The following is a 17,004-nucleotide window of genomic DNA, read 5'->3' as shown; positions in this document are numbered from 1 at the left end:
AAGGCAAGGCTCCTTCTGGGCTAGGAAAGCATTCTACAATGGCCCTACCTCCTCAGCTCAGCCTCAGCCTTTTAATCCCTCACTGGAATGTCTGTAACACTTGAAGCACAGGCTGTAGTGGATGCTGGATAGGGGGGCTGGGGGGCAGACTCAGGATCCCTGCTCCCCTTCTACTTACTGCTAACTCCCATATGGAGGGAGGGTCATCTTTTTGGAGGTCCTGTGCTGCACTCCCACTTACCCTTAGAAGTGAGACGGATGAGTCTGACACAGGCCCATCTGATGGGAAACAAGAAGGGTACAGAGTGTGGGGGCAGCCTCAGGACGAAATATCCTGGTTGCTCTCATTCCACATTCCTGAGCATTCAGGGGCCTGCTGCTTTCTAAGTCTGGTCCTTAGACCTCTTGAGAAGCTACCAGCAAAACTCCCTACCTCTGTTTCGAGGGTCAAATGGCAGTAACTGACCTGTCTCTGTTGATTTCTCTAAGAGCAGAACCTGAGCAAGGGATGACCATGCAAGAAGCTGTGAGGGAGAAGAGAAAGGGCTGTTCTGGTTCTGCCGCTAGCTCTGTCAGCCCAAGCTGCCGGTACTCTTCAGTGACTGGTGGTCTGAGCCACCAGGCTGAGCCAGTTGGTCACCAAAGCTCTGGGGCAGAACTGAGGTCACAGGATGTTAAATCAGCACACATAGGATGGCTAGTGCTGACAGGTGAGAAAGGTGGTCTCCTTCTCAAAGTGTGGTCCACAGATCTGTAGCATCACCACCCTCTGGGGCTTGTTAGAAGAGCAAATTTCTCAGGCCCCAGGCAGGAGGAGCAAATAAATCTTTCCCTCTCATGTGCCTCTAGTTGGCCTCCAAATTGCTGAGTAGCCAAGGATCAAAGATGACCCTGAACTTCTAATTATCCAGCCTCTACCTCCCCAGGGCTGGGATTTCAGGCATGTGACACCATGAGCAGTTTATACTTGGGGTTCCAGTCAGGGCTTTGTACATGCTAGGCAAGAACCCTGCTAACCAAGCTATATCTCTGCCCCCGGAATGAGCATCTTATCAAGGTGAGCTATGATGTGCAGGGCCTGTGGGCACCACCACAGGGCACTCTGGTGGACTTGCTCCAGCTTCCACCTCCATTGCCCTGGATGTTAGGGGACAAAGCAAACAGCTCCATTCCCCCAGCACAGACCTTTGTGTCTCCCTCCTGAAATCCTCTGTAGTAGAGGTAGAGACACAAGTAGACAGTAGACAGGAGACTCCTGCTTAACTGTTCTCCCACTAGAACTAAGCTCAGCTCCCTCCTTGAAATGCCAACACAACCAAAATGAAACACTACTACCCGACTTCACAGTAGACGGGAAGAACCCCCAGGCATCCAGCATGTGCCAGAGGCTGATAGGCTCTCTCATTCTGAATCCACTTTTCTCTGGAAATCACTCCATGGGAATCTCCTTTTCCCCTAGCTCTCCTAACCCTAACGTGACTAGCTGTTCATCCCCATCCCCACCCCTAGTAGCATGCATATACCATGTGTTTCTTCACAGCACCAGGGCTTCCCCTGCTGGCTAGGTAGTGTTTCTTAAGGTCAGGTTCTGCCATGGCACCTGGTAACCATCGGATGCTAAGGAAGAAACACTGTGTCCCACTCCCTGGTAAGTCATATCAACAATGGTTAACAGCATGGTTCACAGAGGGCTTTATATATACACTGTGGAACACATGGGGTGCCACCTCCAAATCCAAGGACTTTGTCCTTCTTGCCCAGTGCTCGATAGCTCAACTTTGCAGTTGAAAAACCACCAGCAATAGAAAGCAACCTCATAAATCCGGTGTGCTGGCACCTGCCTGTAATACCAGCCCTTGGGAACGGGGACAGGAGGAGCAACACTTCAAGGTCATGTTCAGCTATACAGCCAAGTTTGAGGCTACCCTGGGCTACAAGGGACAGAGCAGGAAAAGCATCTCCATTGGCTGATGCTTAAAATATGGATAGGCCATCAGAGGGTGTGGCAGTAAAGAGCTATACACAATGACTGATACAATGGACAATTACTTCTAAATTAGAATGTGACTTCAAACCGGGGGAGACAAGAAAATGGAGTCTTTAAATAAGAATGTCTTGCCAGGCAGTGGTGGGCACGCCTTTAATCCCAGCACTTGGGAGGCACCAGCCTGGTCTACAGAGTTCCAGGACTGCTAAGGCTACACAGAGAAACCCTATCTCAAAAAACAAACAAACAAACAAACAAAAAGTGTACTTATATTAGCAAAAAAAGCAGTCGGGAAGCATAAATAAAATACTAATTAACTTAGTTGCTGTCTCAGATTAATAGAGTCTATCATCTCATTGAGACTTTCCAAATATAAAAAGGTATTAATAATGCTAATATGAAAATCCATGCTGATCTCCAAATACTTAGTAACACATGGCCCTTGTCCTGACTACTGTTGGATAATGTTTAATCCCTTCAGATATACAAAGAAATTTAATGTTTAGACAGTATCTCATGAATATATATGTGTGTGTGTGTGTGTGTGTGTGTGTGTGTGTGTGTATGTGTGTAAATGAAAAGATTGGTAATCAGTGGAACTCACTTCATAGCTGTGGACAAACAAGGTCCTTGAGTTTGGGCCAGAGCTAGACTCCTGGACCAGTGTGCTAAGTTCCTAGCATAAGCAGAATAGTGGCCTAGGGTAGAACTGGTTAAACTCAGATGCACCTGGTATCACAGTGGTACTGGGTAGTGGTCTTCACCTCTTGTCACTCCACTTCTTGGCCTCTAAGATGGGGTAACAGTGTCAACCTCATGGGGCTAACAGCTCATTTAATCCTCATGTCAATTCATGTGAGCATTTGAAAACCTTCATTGGCAAACAGTATCTTTTAAATAAATGTGAATAGCAAAATACCTCAACCTGAAGGAGGTTCTGTGTCACTGCTGTTACCAACATCAGCATCTTGATTGCATAGCATTTTATTTTCAAGACACCATGACAGGGAAACTGGGTGAAGGGCACATGGACTCCCTCTGAATTTTCTGACAACTGTAACCCTGGGGAAACTGGGTGAAGGGTACGTGGAAACGCTCTGAATTCTTGACAACGGTAACTCAATGATCTCAAAGTGAAACGTTTAAAAACCTCTAGAAAATTCCAGTGGAGGTGTAGAAGAGTATATGTGCTGGTAGCTCAAAAAACTACTCAGCATCACCACAAACCCCGCTCCTGGGTTTCCACCCCAACACAGAACTGAAGATGGAAATAAGCCAGAGTTAGCTGCAGCACAATTCATGGATACTCAAAGCAGGGAGCAACCTTGTGACCATCAGATGCCACAGGCAAACAAACGTGGCCTATAATACCTGTCCACTACTCACTCTGTCATCCTGAGTGGAATAAGACAGAAAGGCAGCTACCGCCTAGCTCTCTACCTTTGAGGTCAGACCCAGAAAGCCTGGAGAGGGCGTAGTTAGGAATCTAAAATGTAGATTTAGTATGCCCAGGGTCCCACTAGGAGCAAGCATGGCGTTTTTTGTGCTTGTAATCCTGGCACTTGAAAAGCTGAGGCAGGAAGATCAATCAACATGAGCTTCAAGTCAGCTTGGGTGTTACAGTGTGTTCCAGGTCAGCCTCATTTCAAAAAAAATAAATAAATAAAAATGTTAAGTTGCCAGACAGGACAGCAACAGAACCCAGCAGCCACCTCTGTCCAACCCTAGGACAGAACTCTTGGCCTTGGCTAAGTCACATTTGCTCCACCCTTCACCTAGCCCAGTGGCCTGCAGGGGCCCAGCTCAGAGCCCACAAATCAGCGCTCAAGATTCAACTAGAAGAGTGGAGGGTCTCAAAGCTATGCCCCACCTGCTGGCCTTTGCCATCCACTGCAGGCACCTCAGAGCTCCAGATCAGGCACCAATTAAATGGATGCCATCACTCTGTTGGGCTACTCATTCTTTCTTAATGGAATAGCAATACTTCCCACTTCCCGGCCACCTCCTGCCTAGCTTCTCGACTGCATCCCCTTCCCCCAAGGCTGGACAGGATCCCAGTCTTTCAGATGCAAAAATAGCTGATTGCACTGGGGCAGCAGCCAGTTTAAGTTTCTTTCATTTACACTAAAAATAGCCTGCCGAAGCATAGTCCCAGCCACCTGGCCCCAAGCCTGTCCTGGTGCTGCCCTTTGACTATCACACATGTCTCCCTTTCTCTACCCTCGAGGACCATGGGGTGGGGGTCGGGGGGGGTCTGGAAGCCAGTATCCTTCCCCTCATTTCTGTCCCAGGCTAAAGCCAGGAAAAATCCCCTTGGTCTGGCTGAGGTACTCAGGGTTGGCATGTTTCCCCTCCAAAACCCAGCGCCATCACTGATTCTACCATCTCCTGTTTCTTTATGACGTGAAGTAGGTTCTGAACTGAACAGGACTCTGCTTATAAAGCTAGTCATCTCATTTTTGAGCTGCATGACAACTCTTGAGAAGGGAGAGTTCATGGCTGCCGTCAGGAGGAAATGAGAACTAGAGAAAGGTCCTGGTGGACTTGGGGATGTAGCCCGGGTGGTAGAGTCCTGGCTTAGCATGCATAAAGCCTTGTGTTCAGTCTCCACTACGGCATAACGCTGTGTGATGGGATCTGCCTGCAATCCCAGTACTCTTGAAGGCTGAGGCAAGATGATCAGGAATGCAGGGTCATTCTTGGATGCATGATGAAATTCAAGGCTAGCCTGGGACACATAAGACCTGGTCAGGGTCACACAGCCAGGAAGTCCAGAGGATCTGCACCTGGATTTGTGGGTGACCAAATGTTATTCCATTTCAGTCCTGCATGGTGAGAACCCCTTGGAAGGAGACTGGAGGACTTGTTCCTTGAAGACACTGAGCCTGGGGTCTGTCCATGTACCCATGAACTGTTTAGAACAAGGATCTGTTCAGAGCTCTTTGGTGGTTGTCTTCCAGATCTGGGTCTTGGTGATACGTTTATTTGCTCTGAGTATTCTTCTCCAGAGGGATTATGGGTCGAAGCTTAACCCTGTGTCCCAGTTTGCTGTGATAAACACCATGGCTAAAAGCAACTTGGGGAGAAAGGGTTTTTACTTGGCTTTACAGGTTACAGTCTGTCACTGGAGAAATCCAAGGAATGAACTCCAGGCAGGAATCTGAAAGCAGGTACTGAAGCAGAGGCCATGGAGGAATGCTGCTTACTGGTTTGCTCAGCTTGCTTTCATATACAACCCAGGTCCACCAGCCTGGTATCACTCACAGTGCGTGGGTGCTTCTATATAAATAATCAAGACAACATACCCATAGACTTGCCTACAGACCAATGTGATGGAGAAATGTTCTCAGTTAAGACTACCTCTTCCCAGATATGTCTAGGTTTATGTCAAATGACAAAAACTAACCAGCATACTTGGGGATAGGGATGGGGGAAGAGGAAGTGGGGGAAGGCACTCTCCTACCTTATGTTCCCAGGCTCGTGCCAACTCTTCTGTGGACTCTCTAAGGGGGAACACTAGTATTCTGGCTACCAATGTCTGTCTACTGTCACTCCCCCTCCTCTAGACCCTTCTGATCAATGATATCACACCAGTAAGGACATTTCGCCCATGTCATCCCTGTGTTCCCACTGGCCAATGTCTAAAACTACACCTACCATGGAAAAGTCATTCCAGCCAGACCCTACTCCGAGCTTGCTGGGGAGAGACTGCAGGCTCCTGCGGGGCAGGGAAAGCACCCTGAGGTTAGGACCAGCTCCCTACAAGGAGCCTAGATGACACCCAGCTCTGTCATGTCCCAGCTGTGTGTGTTGGGGGTGGGGGTGGGGGGAATCACCCAAGTGCACCTGGGCCAGATCAAGCAAGGCAGGTCTCATCCCGGTGCCATTTCCCTGCCTGTGATAGACACTGTTAATCAATCACAGCACCACAGCTGGCTGGTCTCAGATACTCCACTGAGGCCTTTCAATCATGTACACTACCACCCTGGAGCTGACAGTCCAATGGAAAGGCAATTTGCCACCCTGCTTCCTGCATTAAGTACGGGGGTGTTAGGAGATGGTAGAGTAAACAAAATAAGGCAAGTGCATAAATAAACAAACAAGGTCATTTCTTGAGGAGGGGAGAAGTTCAATGACAAGGTCTACAGGGGGCTGTGACAGCCAGTGATAGGGACAGTGATATCTACATGGAGACTGAAAGGATGAACGCACTCCAAGGGAGGGCATTGTCTGAAATTCCTAAGGAAAGAAGTTAGCCAGGCTTGGAGACTGAAAGCAAGCCCGGGAGGTTGGAGTTGAAGGAATGCAGATAGGACTCGGTGGTGGGGATGATGGCGGAGTAGCAGAACAGACCGGAACCTTGTCATCAGATTCTTGGCCTGCAATGGAGAACTTCAGGAGGATGGAAAACAAGATGACAGACTCTCATTGAGGCTTTTAAAAGATTCCTCTGAGCTGGCTGGGGTGGCATATTCTAGTAATCACAACACACTTGGGAGGCAGAGGTAGGTGAATCTCTGAGTTCAAGGCCAGCCTGGTCTACAGAGTCCCAGGACAGCCAGAGAAACCTTGTCTTGAAAAACCACACACACACACACACACACACACACACACACACACACACATTCTCACTCTCTCTCTCTCTCTCTCTCTCTCTCTCTCACACACACACACACACACACACACACACACACACACACACACACACACACGCTGGAGCTGAAGATGTAATTTAGGCCCTTCTCCTAGGAACTGACTCTTCCACATACACATCTGGGAAACATAAGCATGGTGCTTCTCTGACAGCCCACAGGCCCAAACGCTAAGGAAAGGAGTTAGCAAACTCCAGTCCACAGGCCAAGTCCAACCTCCACCCTTGAGGAAAACATCACTCAGCCTATCATTTACATCAGTGGCGTTGAGTACTTATGGCAAAACATCCTGTTTAGTGGCTTCTACTCCAGAGAAATAAAAAATAAATAAACCTTGTGAGAAACAGAGAAACCCTGTCTCAAAAAACCAAAATAAAATAAAATAAAGTAAAATAAAAAACAAACCTTGTGAGAAGCAGCACCACCTAGGAGTTTCTGGCTACAGTGGTCCAGGATCCCAGGCTAGAGAGAAGTTGCAGCCATCAGGATCGTTTGTCACTCTTTCAGTGGACCTGAGTTCAAATCCCAGCAGCAGTATCAGGTTCTCAGCTGCCTAATTCCAGTTCCAGGGGATCCAAGGCCCTCTTCTGGCTTCCAAGGGTACCCATGAACACATTGGCACACAGACACACACAATTTTTGTTTTGTTTTGAGGCAGGGTCTCAGACTGCCCGTGGAACTTAATATGTAGACCAGGCTGTCTGCCTCCACATCCCAAATGCTGCCATTAAAGGCCTGCGTGCGGCGCTGTACCCAGCGCAGAATGATTACACACAGACTCATGAGTATATCCCAGGACAGCCGGAGCTACATAGTGAGCTCCTATCTCAAAAAAACAGCCACCCCACCCCACTCCAAAAGATCACATATAAGTCATTAAAAACGCAAAACCAAAATACTAGAATAAAACTAGGAACTCGGTAAGATGGCTCATCTGTCTTCCAGCCTTCCAGTTCCAACTCCAGCCTTTGGGAAACTGAGGCTGAGAACATTACCCTGAGCTACAGAACAAAAGCCCATCCTGACAAACAAAAATCTCCAGATGAATCTGCAGGGAAACATAAAAGCCAGGATAATAGTTTCCTCCAGGAATGAAGAAAAAGAAATGGACAGGCAGAATGACAGGGATCTTTCATGGTGCTTTCTGCTTTCCAGTGGTGGAGGTGTTAGTATTCTTCATGCTTGCATATGCTCACACCTTTTCTGGGCCATGGAGATGGCTCAGCAGGTAAGGGCATTACTACCCAACCTGACAATCTGGGACCCATATATTAGAAGGAAAGAACTGACTCCCAAGAGTTGACCTCTGACCTTTACACATGCCAGAGCACGCATGCATGGACACACAAAATAAAGGTAAGAAAGTATATTTGAAGACGGGTTAAATACCCTTCTTCCATATCAACCAGGCTTTTGCGGAGCACACCACATCCCAGCTAAAAACAATTCCCAAACTCTTCTACTGAACGGGACACCCATGTGATTAGACTCTGCCAAGTCTGTGAATGAAAGGACCCTGCCTGTGTCCTGACCACCTTTGAGAACTGGAGTCATAGGTGTAGGTCACAGGCTTGTGAGGATGGTGGAGCTGGTACGCTGTCCTGTATAGCCAGAGACCTCTGAACTACTACATTCCTATGAAAGAGAATCAGGAAACCGACACGAAAGGAGCTGGGAGGTGGTGGCATATGCCTTTAATCCCAGCACTTGGGAAGCAGAGGCAGGAGGATCATTGTGAGTTCAAAGCTAACCTGGTTTTATACAGGGCCATACTCCAGGACAGCTAGGGTAGCACAGAGAGAAACCCTGTCTCAAAACAAACAACAGAAATCAATACAAGGGAGTGAGGCGAAAGACCTCACTCAACAACTAGGAAGTCTCCCTGGTAGCTAGATAAAAAGTTTCCACTTGGCCCAGCGCGTGGCATCCCTGCTACATGGAAAGCTGAGGCAGAGAAAGTCAGGGTTCAAGGCCTGCCCAAGGAACTTAGTGAAACCAAGGGGAAAGAGCTCGGACTGTAGCTCAGATAGGTAGAGCAGCTGTCTAGTATACATGTGGTCCTGGGTTTTATCCCAGCACAGCCATTAACTGAAATTTTCCTATTTTACTGTTTTTATTTTCAAGACAACATGAAACAGGGACCATTAGCTAAGTGTGTATGGAGACCCCAAACTACTTTCCAGATTACAGAAGAGAAAATCACTTTGGGGGGGGGGGGTTTAGGAAAGGGAAGAATTGAACAAAAGAGCCTGGTGAGCCAGGAAAGCTTAGTCTGTGACCTGCACTACCTGGATCCACAACGAACAAAGCAAAGCACTCAGATGTCTGCTAATAAAGGAGTTTAATGTTCTTAACCACAGACAAAATGAACTGGCGATGGGATAGGTTATGTGTGATAATTTGCTTGAACCTTCATATAGTATATGCCTAAAGCCAAGCACTACAATATGCCCTCTTAAACACAGCTACCCACCAGTTACATGAAGACTATTTCTAATATAAAAATCAACATTGGACATCATGGCGGAATCCAAGAGACATCCCAGGAGATGAGGTAAACAAGATGACAATGGTCACTCTATGACTCTCATTTTCCAGGAGGGAAGTGAAGCTTAGGGAGGTCTAAGCAGCTTTCCCAGGGAGCTGCTAAATGGTCAAGCAGGGTCTGACCCGATGGGCTGAACCTGCGATCCAATGCTCTGGTGTCAAATGCCCGGAGTGAGAGGTAATAAGAATTCCACATAGCCAGAAGCAGCTGTCTGTATTCAATCAACACCTGTCCAGCCAGAGGTCATTGTACCTGAGTGTCCAGGAGGCCTGGGGAAGACCTTGTGAGCTGTCAGATTGGGGGGAGGGAGGGCACATGTGTATAGGCAGAAAGTAGTTCAGTGCTGTCCTCTGGCATGCTGGAGAGTTGGTCTGTTTCAAAACATTAATATATTTTGGAAAAGCAGAAGAATGTCTCTTCCTTCATTCACAAGACCAGAACAGTATTATTTCTGGCACAGACTAGAGGCAGAGCACTCTATAAATACAAAACTATTAGATCCCATGCAGCAGGAACCTGATCAGGGCCCCCTTTTAATTTCCTGACATGAGCTGGCCACTAACCCAATTACCCAGAATCCCTGGAGGAGCTTTCCGCTTTTCCATCGCGCACGAAGCGAGTGAAAGCATATTGCATGGCCGTCAGCCCAGCTCTCACTGAAATCAAATTTCTTTCAGAAAACACTTGGGAAGAGGCGGGCAGGGCTGAACAGGGAGGAAACAGCAGAATGGCTGGAGAGTGGGCAAGTCAGGAGAGGAGAAAGGTAGAGTGGCAGGGACAAATCGGCTTGTGAGGGGAGGTGGGGGGGTGCGGGTGGAGTATGCAAGTCCAGAAGCTGACTGAAGATTTGGGGGTGGGTGCGCCTGGTAGAGGCGGATTGATTTTCAGAGTTCTTCTGGTCTGAGATGCCAGAGGACTGTCCTATTCCATTCTGATCCCAGAGGATCAGCTTAAGGTGATGCCACCCCCCCCCATAGAATACCCCACAACAGATCCAAAGGAGATCAATGGGTCCTGCGACCCTCACTCAACTCTGTGGGTGGCTGAAGAAAAAGACAAGCAGAGCCTGAGTGAATTTAACTCTAGCTGATTGGCACCAGGAGGCTGACACCCGAAGGCAATGTCATGGCTGTCTGATTGGGATCCTCACCTTTACCTGGTGAACAGCAGGTATCAATACAAGTGAAAAAAGGTTGGGTGAGTGTTACATACAGGAACCACAAATGCCAGTCACCAGCTCTGAACCCAAGTCACATTTTATATTCAATTCTAAAAGTTGAAAAGGGACGACTTTCCCAGAAAATGTGAATTGCCATACAAAGGATCTGCATAAAGACTCTAGGACAACACTCTCATTCACTGTCTATTCCAGTCATCCCAGGACAGACAGGGCAAAGCCAAAGGAAGCCACGTGAGAAACAGGATCCATCTCCAACCAGCTAAGGAATGGAACAGGCTTTGATCCTGCGACGAGGACACCACACATCTGACATCATCCCTAGTAATGGCTGGAGCCCCTAAATCATGGATCAGTGTCATGCACTATTTTACTAAGAAAGTTATTGGAGACATCTTGAGCTGCTTTAGGGTGCTGAGCTTAGAGTACTGGGAAGGGCATGCTAGCTCCAAGAGATTAGAAGAGCCCAGCAACTGAGCCATAAGGCAGGTTCAGGTTGAAAAATAAGTTAATGTGTATGTATGTGTGTGTGTTTCTGAAGCTTAAAGCAGGGTAGCAAAAAATACTCCTTACAAGCCGCTGGGTAGTTAGAAAATGGAAAATATGGTTCTGACATGTAGAACAGGGGTGGGGCCAGGGGAGGACGGTGTTTCTATTCCCTGCTTCCCCGTAAGACTCGGGGAACCCTGTTATTCAGCTGACTGTGAGACCCTAACACAGGAAGCAGGCGTCATGGCAAAGTGTGCCATTAGTTTCCAGAATCTAGTCGGAGTCGGGCAGGAGCCCAGGCTATCCCCCATGGACTAGACCTTGAACATGTAAGCAAGGAGGGACACCCAAACAAAGCAGGAGCCAGGACAACTGCCAAAAGTTCTTCCTGGCAGAGACCCAGACTCCTGCAGGCTCCTCCAAGGCTGGTCCCAGTGGGGCTTCTGATGCCAGGTACCACAGAGCTCCATGGGGATCCACACCAAGCCAAGAGCTCAGCTTCACTCACACTCAGGGGGCTTCCTGTCAGTTTTTCTCTCTCAGATACAGGCCTGCCAGCACTGGCAGTGTGGTGGGATGTGCTCTGGTGACTGTCTCTTCCTCCCTCAGGTGAAGCTCCCTAATGGCTGAATGAGGCTCAGTACATCAGGACGGGAGACATCTGGCTGCCATGGGGGAAGCCACTCCTGGAGGGGAGGCACCTCTGGGATCACCCTGTAAGTCCTCCCACTTGGCCAGTGTGCATCCTCCCAGCACCCCACTCCCACCATTGGAGACTTGCATTATCCATGAGCTGCTTATCTTTCAGGGGCCAGCCTAGGAATCACACAATCTCACCACCACCACCACCAACAACAACAACCACAGCCCTTCAGTGTGCTTTGGTCATGCCTCTCCTGCCACTGGTGAGACGACAGGAGACCTTCCTGGGGACCACTAGAAAGTATCCCCCTCTTTCTCAGCACTGGATAACTCCTAAATAGAATCTGGAGCATTCCAGCTGTCAAGAAATTGAATAGCGATCCCCCCAATTCCTGGCTTCTGTCATTCGGAAAGGGGAGAGGCAGAAGGCATGGAAAAGGAAGGTCCAGACCTGGGCCTGATATCCTCAAGCTAGAGGGTGGCTGAAGGTGCAACAGCCATCTCTCTAAAGAAGAGAAGCTGCCTTTTGCCTTAGTTTCCTTAGATGTGGAAAGCAGGCAGAGCGTGAGGCACACTCCAGCCAGGGGAATATCTGTCCAGTGTGCTCTAGCCTGAACTGGTGTCTCACTCAGCTTCCAGAACAAAATGGCAGCTTAGGAAAATGTCTCTCCAAATCCTAGGAACCCTCAGTCTCCAAGCACTAAATATCTGGTGTAAGGAAACCAACCAGGCTTGCCTCTGTGGGCCTCCTCATCCGTGAACAGCAGGAGGCTTGGCAGCAGAAAGAGCCTGGCGTAGGAGGCAGGGGATCAAGTCCAACCTCCATCTTGGTCACACCCATATACAAACAAGACCCAAACTGCCACAGAGTGAAACGTGGTTGGTCTTCCATACAGTAGGCCCAGCACAGCCCATTTCAAAGGAGACGGAGGCTGTTTCCTCCCCAGAGCCCTCCAAACTGCAGCCAGCACATCACCAAGGGGTTAAGAAATGACAGAGAAGGGAGTTGTGGTGAATAGTTTTTATGTCAACTTGATAAGAGCTATAAAGTTAGCTGAGAGGAGGGAACCTCAATTAAGAAAATGCCTCCATAAAAATCAGGCTGCAGGCAAGCCTGCAGGGCATTTTCTTAATTAGTGATTGATATGAGAGGGCCCAGCCCATGGTAGGTAGTACCATCCCTGGGCTCGTGGTCCTGGGTTCTATAAGAAAGCAGGCTGAGCAAGCCATGAGGAGGAAGCCAGTGAGCAGCACAGCCTTCAGGTTCCTGCCTCGTTTGAGTTCCGGTCCTTGACTTCCTTCAATGATGGACTACAATGTGGAAGTGTAAGCCAAATAAACCCTTTCCTCCCGGGATGGCTTTGGTCATGATGTTTCATCACACTGCAGACCCAAGAGGCAATTGTGATCTGCCCCCTGAGGGCTTCTTCCTAGGTGCAGGTGCTAAATTGAGCCCAAGTGAGGAAAGGACTCAGAATTTTCTCTAACACTAGGAGCTCCACCCAAGCAGGCTCATAGGCAAAACAGCTCAGAGGCAAACCATTCTCCAGGGCACAGGAGAGGAGCTAGGAAAGTCCCCAGCCTGCTGAAGCTTGAGCTAGGTTTGGGAGGTGAGCAACCCCACCTTGCCCTTCCCAGGGAAGACCGCAACCCCCAACCCCACCCCCGCATGCCCCTTTCTCTTTACCTGCCCTGTTCCTCATCCCCATAAACTTTTCCTGTTTCCTTCCACGTTAAGAAGCATCAAGGCTCAGAAGCTGATCTGTAGGAAATTATACTGGCTCTCTCTGAGGGAGACACACGTGTACACGTGCAAAGATTGTGGGTACATGCAATGGACAGACACACACACACACACCATTCCCAAAATGGTACTGAATAAGATTCAAAGCAGACCCATCGGCAGAGGTGTGAGGAAAGAGGGGCCTTCCAGCGGCCCTCCATACAGTAAGCTGGACATCACCTTACAGTTCCTTAGGAGCCACTTTTAAAGTAAAAAGAGACGCACAGGATGTTAGTTTCACAGTGCTTTTAGTAAACTCAACCTACGTCCAGGGTTCGGTTTCCAGCACCCACTCAGCAACTTACAACTACTCCCAGGGGATGGATGCCCTCTTCTGACCTCCAAGAGCACCAGGTAGGCACAAATATACGTGCAGGCACTCACACATACACACAAAATAAATACAAACCTATAAAGCTAATTTCCTTAATAAAATATCTTTTTTTAAAAAATAATCTATGACAGGGCAGTGATGGCACATGCCTTTAATCCCAGCACTTGGGAGGCAGAGGCAGGTGGATTTCTGAGTTTGAGGCCAGCCTGGTCTACAGAGTGAGTTCCAGGACAGCCAAGGCTACACCAGAGAAACCCTGTCTCAAAAAACACCAAAAAACCCAAAAACACAAAAACCCCCAAAAAACTATGAAGGATAAAAGCTATTCATAGAGCCAAAGATATATATATATATATATATAAGAAAAGAAAAGAAAACAACCAAACACCTTGGCTAGAACTGAATAAAGCTCAGTTGGCACTTGTGCATGGTTCAAGTCTGGAGTGTGCAAGAGCTCACCTGCAAACCTGAGGGAGGACCAGGAACTCTAAGGTCATTTGCCAAGATGGATGGTTGGGGGGTGGGGGTGGGGGGTAAGGTAGGGAGAGGCAGCTAGTCCAAATGAGAACTTCCCAAAGTGACAAGCTTTCCAGCTGAGGCTCCAAATAGAGTCTGGAGTCCCAAAGGGATCCTTAGGACCTCTGGACTTCCATACTGCTGGCCCCCGGCTTTCCAAGAAGAGATGCCCAGCAGGCTATGGTAGGGTAGCTACAATGCAAGCCAGCCTACAGCTGCAGGGACACACACACTGCCCTCGGGAAGGTCCTTGGTGTGGCCTTCAGCTTGGAGGTACCCTCCCACAGGTCTGACTCTCCCCACCAAGACAAATCAAGTGGAGCCTCGAACCTGGTGTGGCTGTGGGCCTCTTACCTTCCTTCAGCATCCCCACTTTGAGGCATTTCATGAATCGGCAGGCCTGACAGGACTTGCGCCTCCGTTTGGTGATCTCACATTCGTTGGTGGCCGGGCAGTTGTACTCGATGTTTCCTGCAACAGAGAGATGGTTGCCAGGTGTCTTCGGTCTGTCCAGGACCCCAACCCGATTAGGTTGACAATCTGGGGATTCGTTGGCCAGAGCTGACTGGCCCCACCCAGGGTTGCATAGGGAATTGCTTCTAGAAGCAGGGGGTCTAACTCAGTGGCTGTCAGAATGCTTCAAACCCTTCCATGCCAATTCCAGCCTGTGAGCTGGGTAGGCCAAAAAGCCACCTAGAGAAAAATGTTCTTCTGAGAATGGTCTCTCATGGTTTTGTAACAGTCACAGGATTGGGGGAGAGGGGTGGCATCAAAATATGTTGAGTCAGCATTTTACCTCAGGATAATAACAGCCATCGTGCAGAGCTGAACATCTACACAGACCACCCCCCAGCTCCTCCAGCCTCTAACTTGTACCAGTCATTAGGAAAAGCCCAGGAAACTGTGGAAGGACCTGGACTCCACCTTCCACTGGGTCTAGGCCACCAAGCCTTAGTTTTAATTCTCTCATCTATAAAAACAGTTGTTAGCTCCTGAAGGAAGGGTTAAACACAATCATATGTGAAAGATCACTTTTAAAAATTGCAGCCTTGGCAGGCAGTGGTGGCACATGCCTTTCATCCCAGTACTCAGGAGGTAGATCTCTGAGTTCAAGGCCAGTCTGAGTTCCAAGACAGCCAGGGCTGCAGAGAAACCCTGTCTTGAGAAAATTGTAGCCTAGGCTGGATGTGGTGGTGCCTACCTTTAACCCCACAGAAGCAGGCAAATCTCTGAGTTTGAGGCCAGCTGGGACTATACAGTGAGACCCTGTCTGAAAAAAAAAAATAACAAAATAACAAAAACAAAAAAAGAATTGTAGCCCAGGTTAGACATGATAGTTTATCCTGTCATTTTATTTTTTTTACTATTATACATTTGGCTATTTATTTGTATGTGTGTGTGTGTGTGTGTGTGTGTGTGTGTTACATTGATGTTGTTTGTGTATGTATGTGTACAATGTGTGGGACCTGTGTGCCCACAGTGTGTGTTTAGAGATCAGAGCACAGCTTCTGGTTCCCTCCTTCCAACATGTGGATCCTGAGGCTCGAACTCAGGTCATCATCAAGCTTAGCCACAAGCACCCACCATGCCTTCTCGCCAAACCCTTTAACGTTATTTCTTAGAACTCACTTATGTAACTTTATAGTTAGTCAACTGAGGTGTGGCAGTAATTTCAACCCATATAAATGCATTTTATGTTTGTTTTTAGTTTTTCAGTAATTAATTTTTGAGATAGGGTCTCACTCTGTAACTCAGGCTGGCCTCAAACTCAGTTCTTGGATTACAAATGTGCCTCTACACTAGGCTATATAAGGTAATATTAAAGATAAACAAGGGGGGACACACTGGCTCAGCTCATGCATCTGTTCCATGTGTGTAGGCGTCAAGTTTCTGTAGGCTGTCCCCTATCCCATGCCACCATCCCCACAGTATGCACAGCCTGAGCTCTCCCACTCCCCAGCACTGTACAAACCCAATCCTGAAACTGGAAAATAGAGGCAGGTCCACCAAGTGCCCTCCACCCCAGGCCAGCAGCCACCAAGCCAGACCCCACTGGGAAGGTGTTGTTTCTCTATGCTGACGACCCCACAATGCCCAGCCATCCGTGTCTCTCTATTTTCTCACGCAGGCCAGTTCCTCTTGGCAAACCAAGTACCTGGCATTCGTGTAAGTTCCCAACGCACGCTAACCACTAAATAACCAGGCGTTCAGTGACACAGCTGCAGTCCTGCTCTACGTAAATTGTCTTTAACTTAACCATCTGACTTCTCCCTTCTTACAGATGAGAGCCAGGGATAGTGTGGCAGGAAGATCACATCCGGACAGGGTAGGCTATAAGGTGAGAAGAGTCTGGGGGTTTTGTAGTTAGCAGAAGCAGCCCAGGTGGCCTGCTTGGGACGCATAGGGCACAGCGCAGACCTCTGTGCTCTGCTCTCAGAGGCACTGCGGCCAGCCGTCCTGTGCACGAGAGCAGGGGCCATGGGTTATAGCTCAGAATGGGGTTGGGGGTGGGGGGGGTGGTCAAGAGCATGTGTGGGTTTGTGATGTCCTCCTAAGGCAAGGTGACAGGACAGGAGTACTTCCCGGGACCAGAGTGCTAACAATGCTCTTGACCTTTCAGGGTACGCGTGTGTGCACGCATGCCCACAGACACACTCGAGTGCCTGTGTGTCCCTAATTCTACTTATTTATTTGGTTCCTTTCAATTTGTTTTATGGGCCTAGCGGCTGGCTGCCAACAAAACCAGGCTGGTGGCCTCGTCTTGTAATTTCTCTAAGTGCCTCCTTGATAAAGTGATGAGATTAATTCATCATTGTTCCTGTGGTCTCAAGGGGAGTCTAGGAGAGCTCAGCATAGGGAGGGAGCATTGGTGACAC

General features: G+C 48.5%; 1 protein-coding gene across 3 annotated transcripts in view; it reads right to left on the bottom strand.

Annotated features, from left to right (window-relative positions):
• Esrrb (estrogen related receptor beta) overlaps positions 1-17,004 on the bottom strand; it is a 168,147-nt gene that overhangs the window by 17,733 nt on the left and 133,410 nt on the right. For all 3 annotated transcript variants that reach the window (XM_031356916.1, XM_031356917.1, XM_031356915.1), the window contains one exon: positions 14,483-14,599. In XM_031356916.1, the coding sequence (XP_031212776.1) occupies positions 14,483-14,599 (117 nt within the window). The remainder of the gene's footprint in view (positions 1-14,482; positions 14,600-17,004) is intronic.

This window comes from Mastomys coucha, unplaced genomic scaffold (genome assembly GCF_008632895.1).
Source record: "Mastomys coucha isolate ucsf_1 unplaced genomic scaffold, UCSF_Mcou_1 pScaffold6, whole genome shotgun sequence".
NCBI classification, from domain to species: Eukaryota; Metazoa; Chordata; class Mammalia; order Rodentia; family Muridae; genus Mastomys; species Mastomys coucha.
Note: the sequence above shows the minus strand (reverse complement) of the source record. Positions and strands in the feature narration are given on the sequence as shown.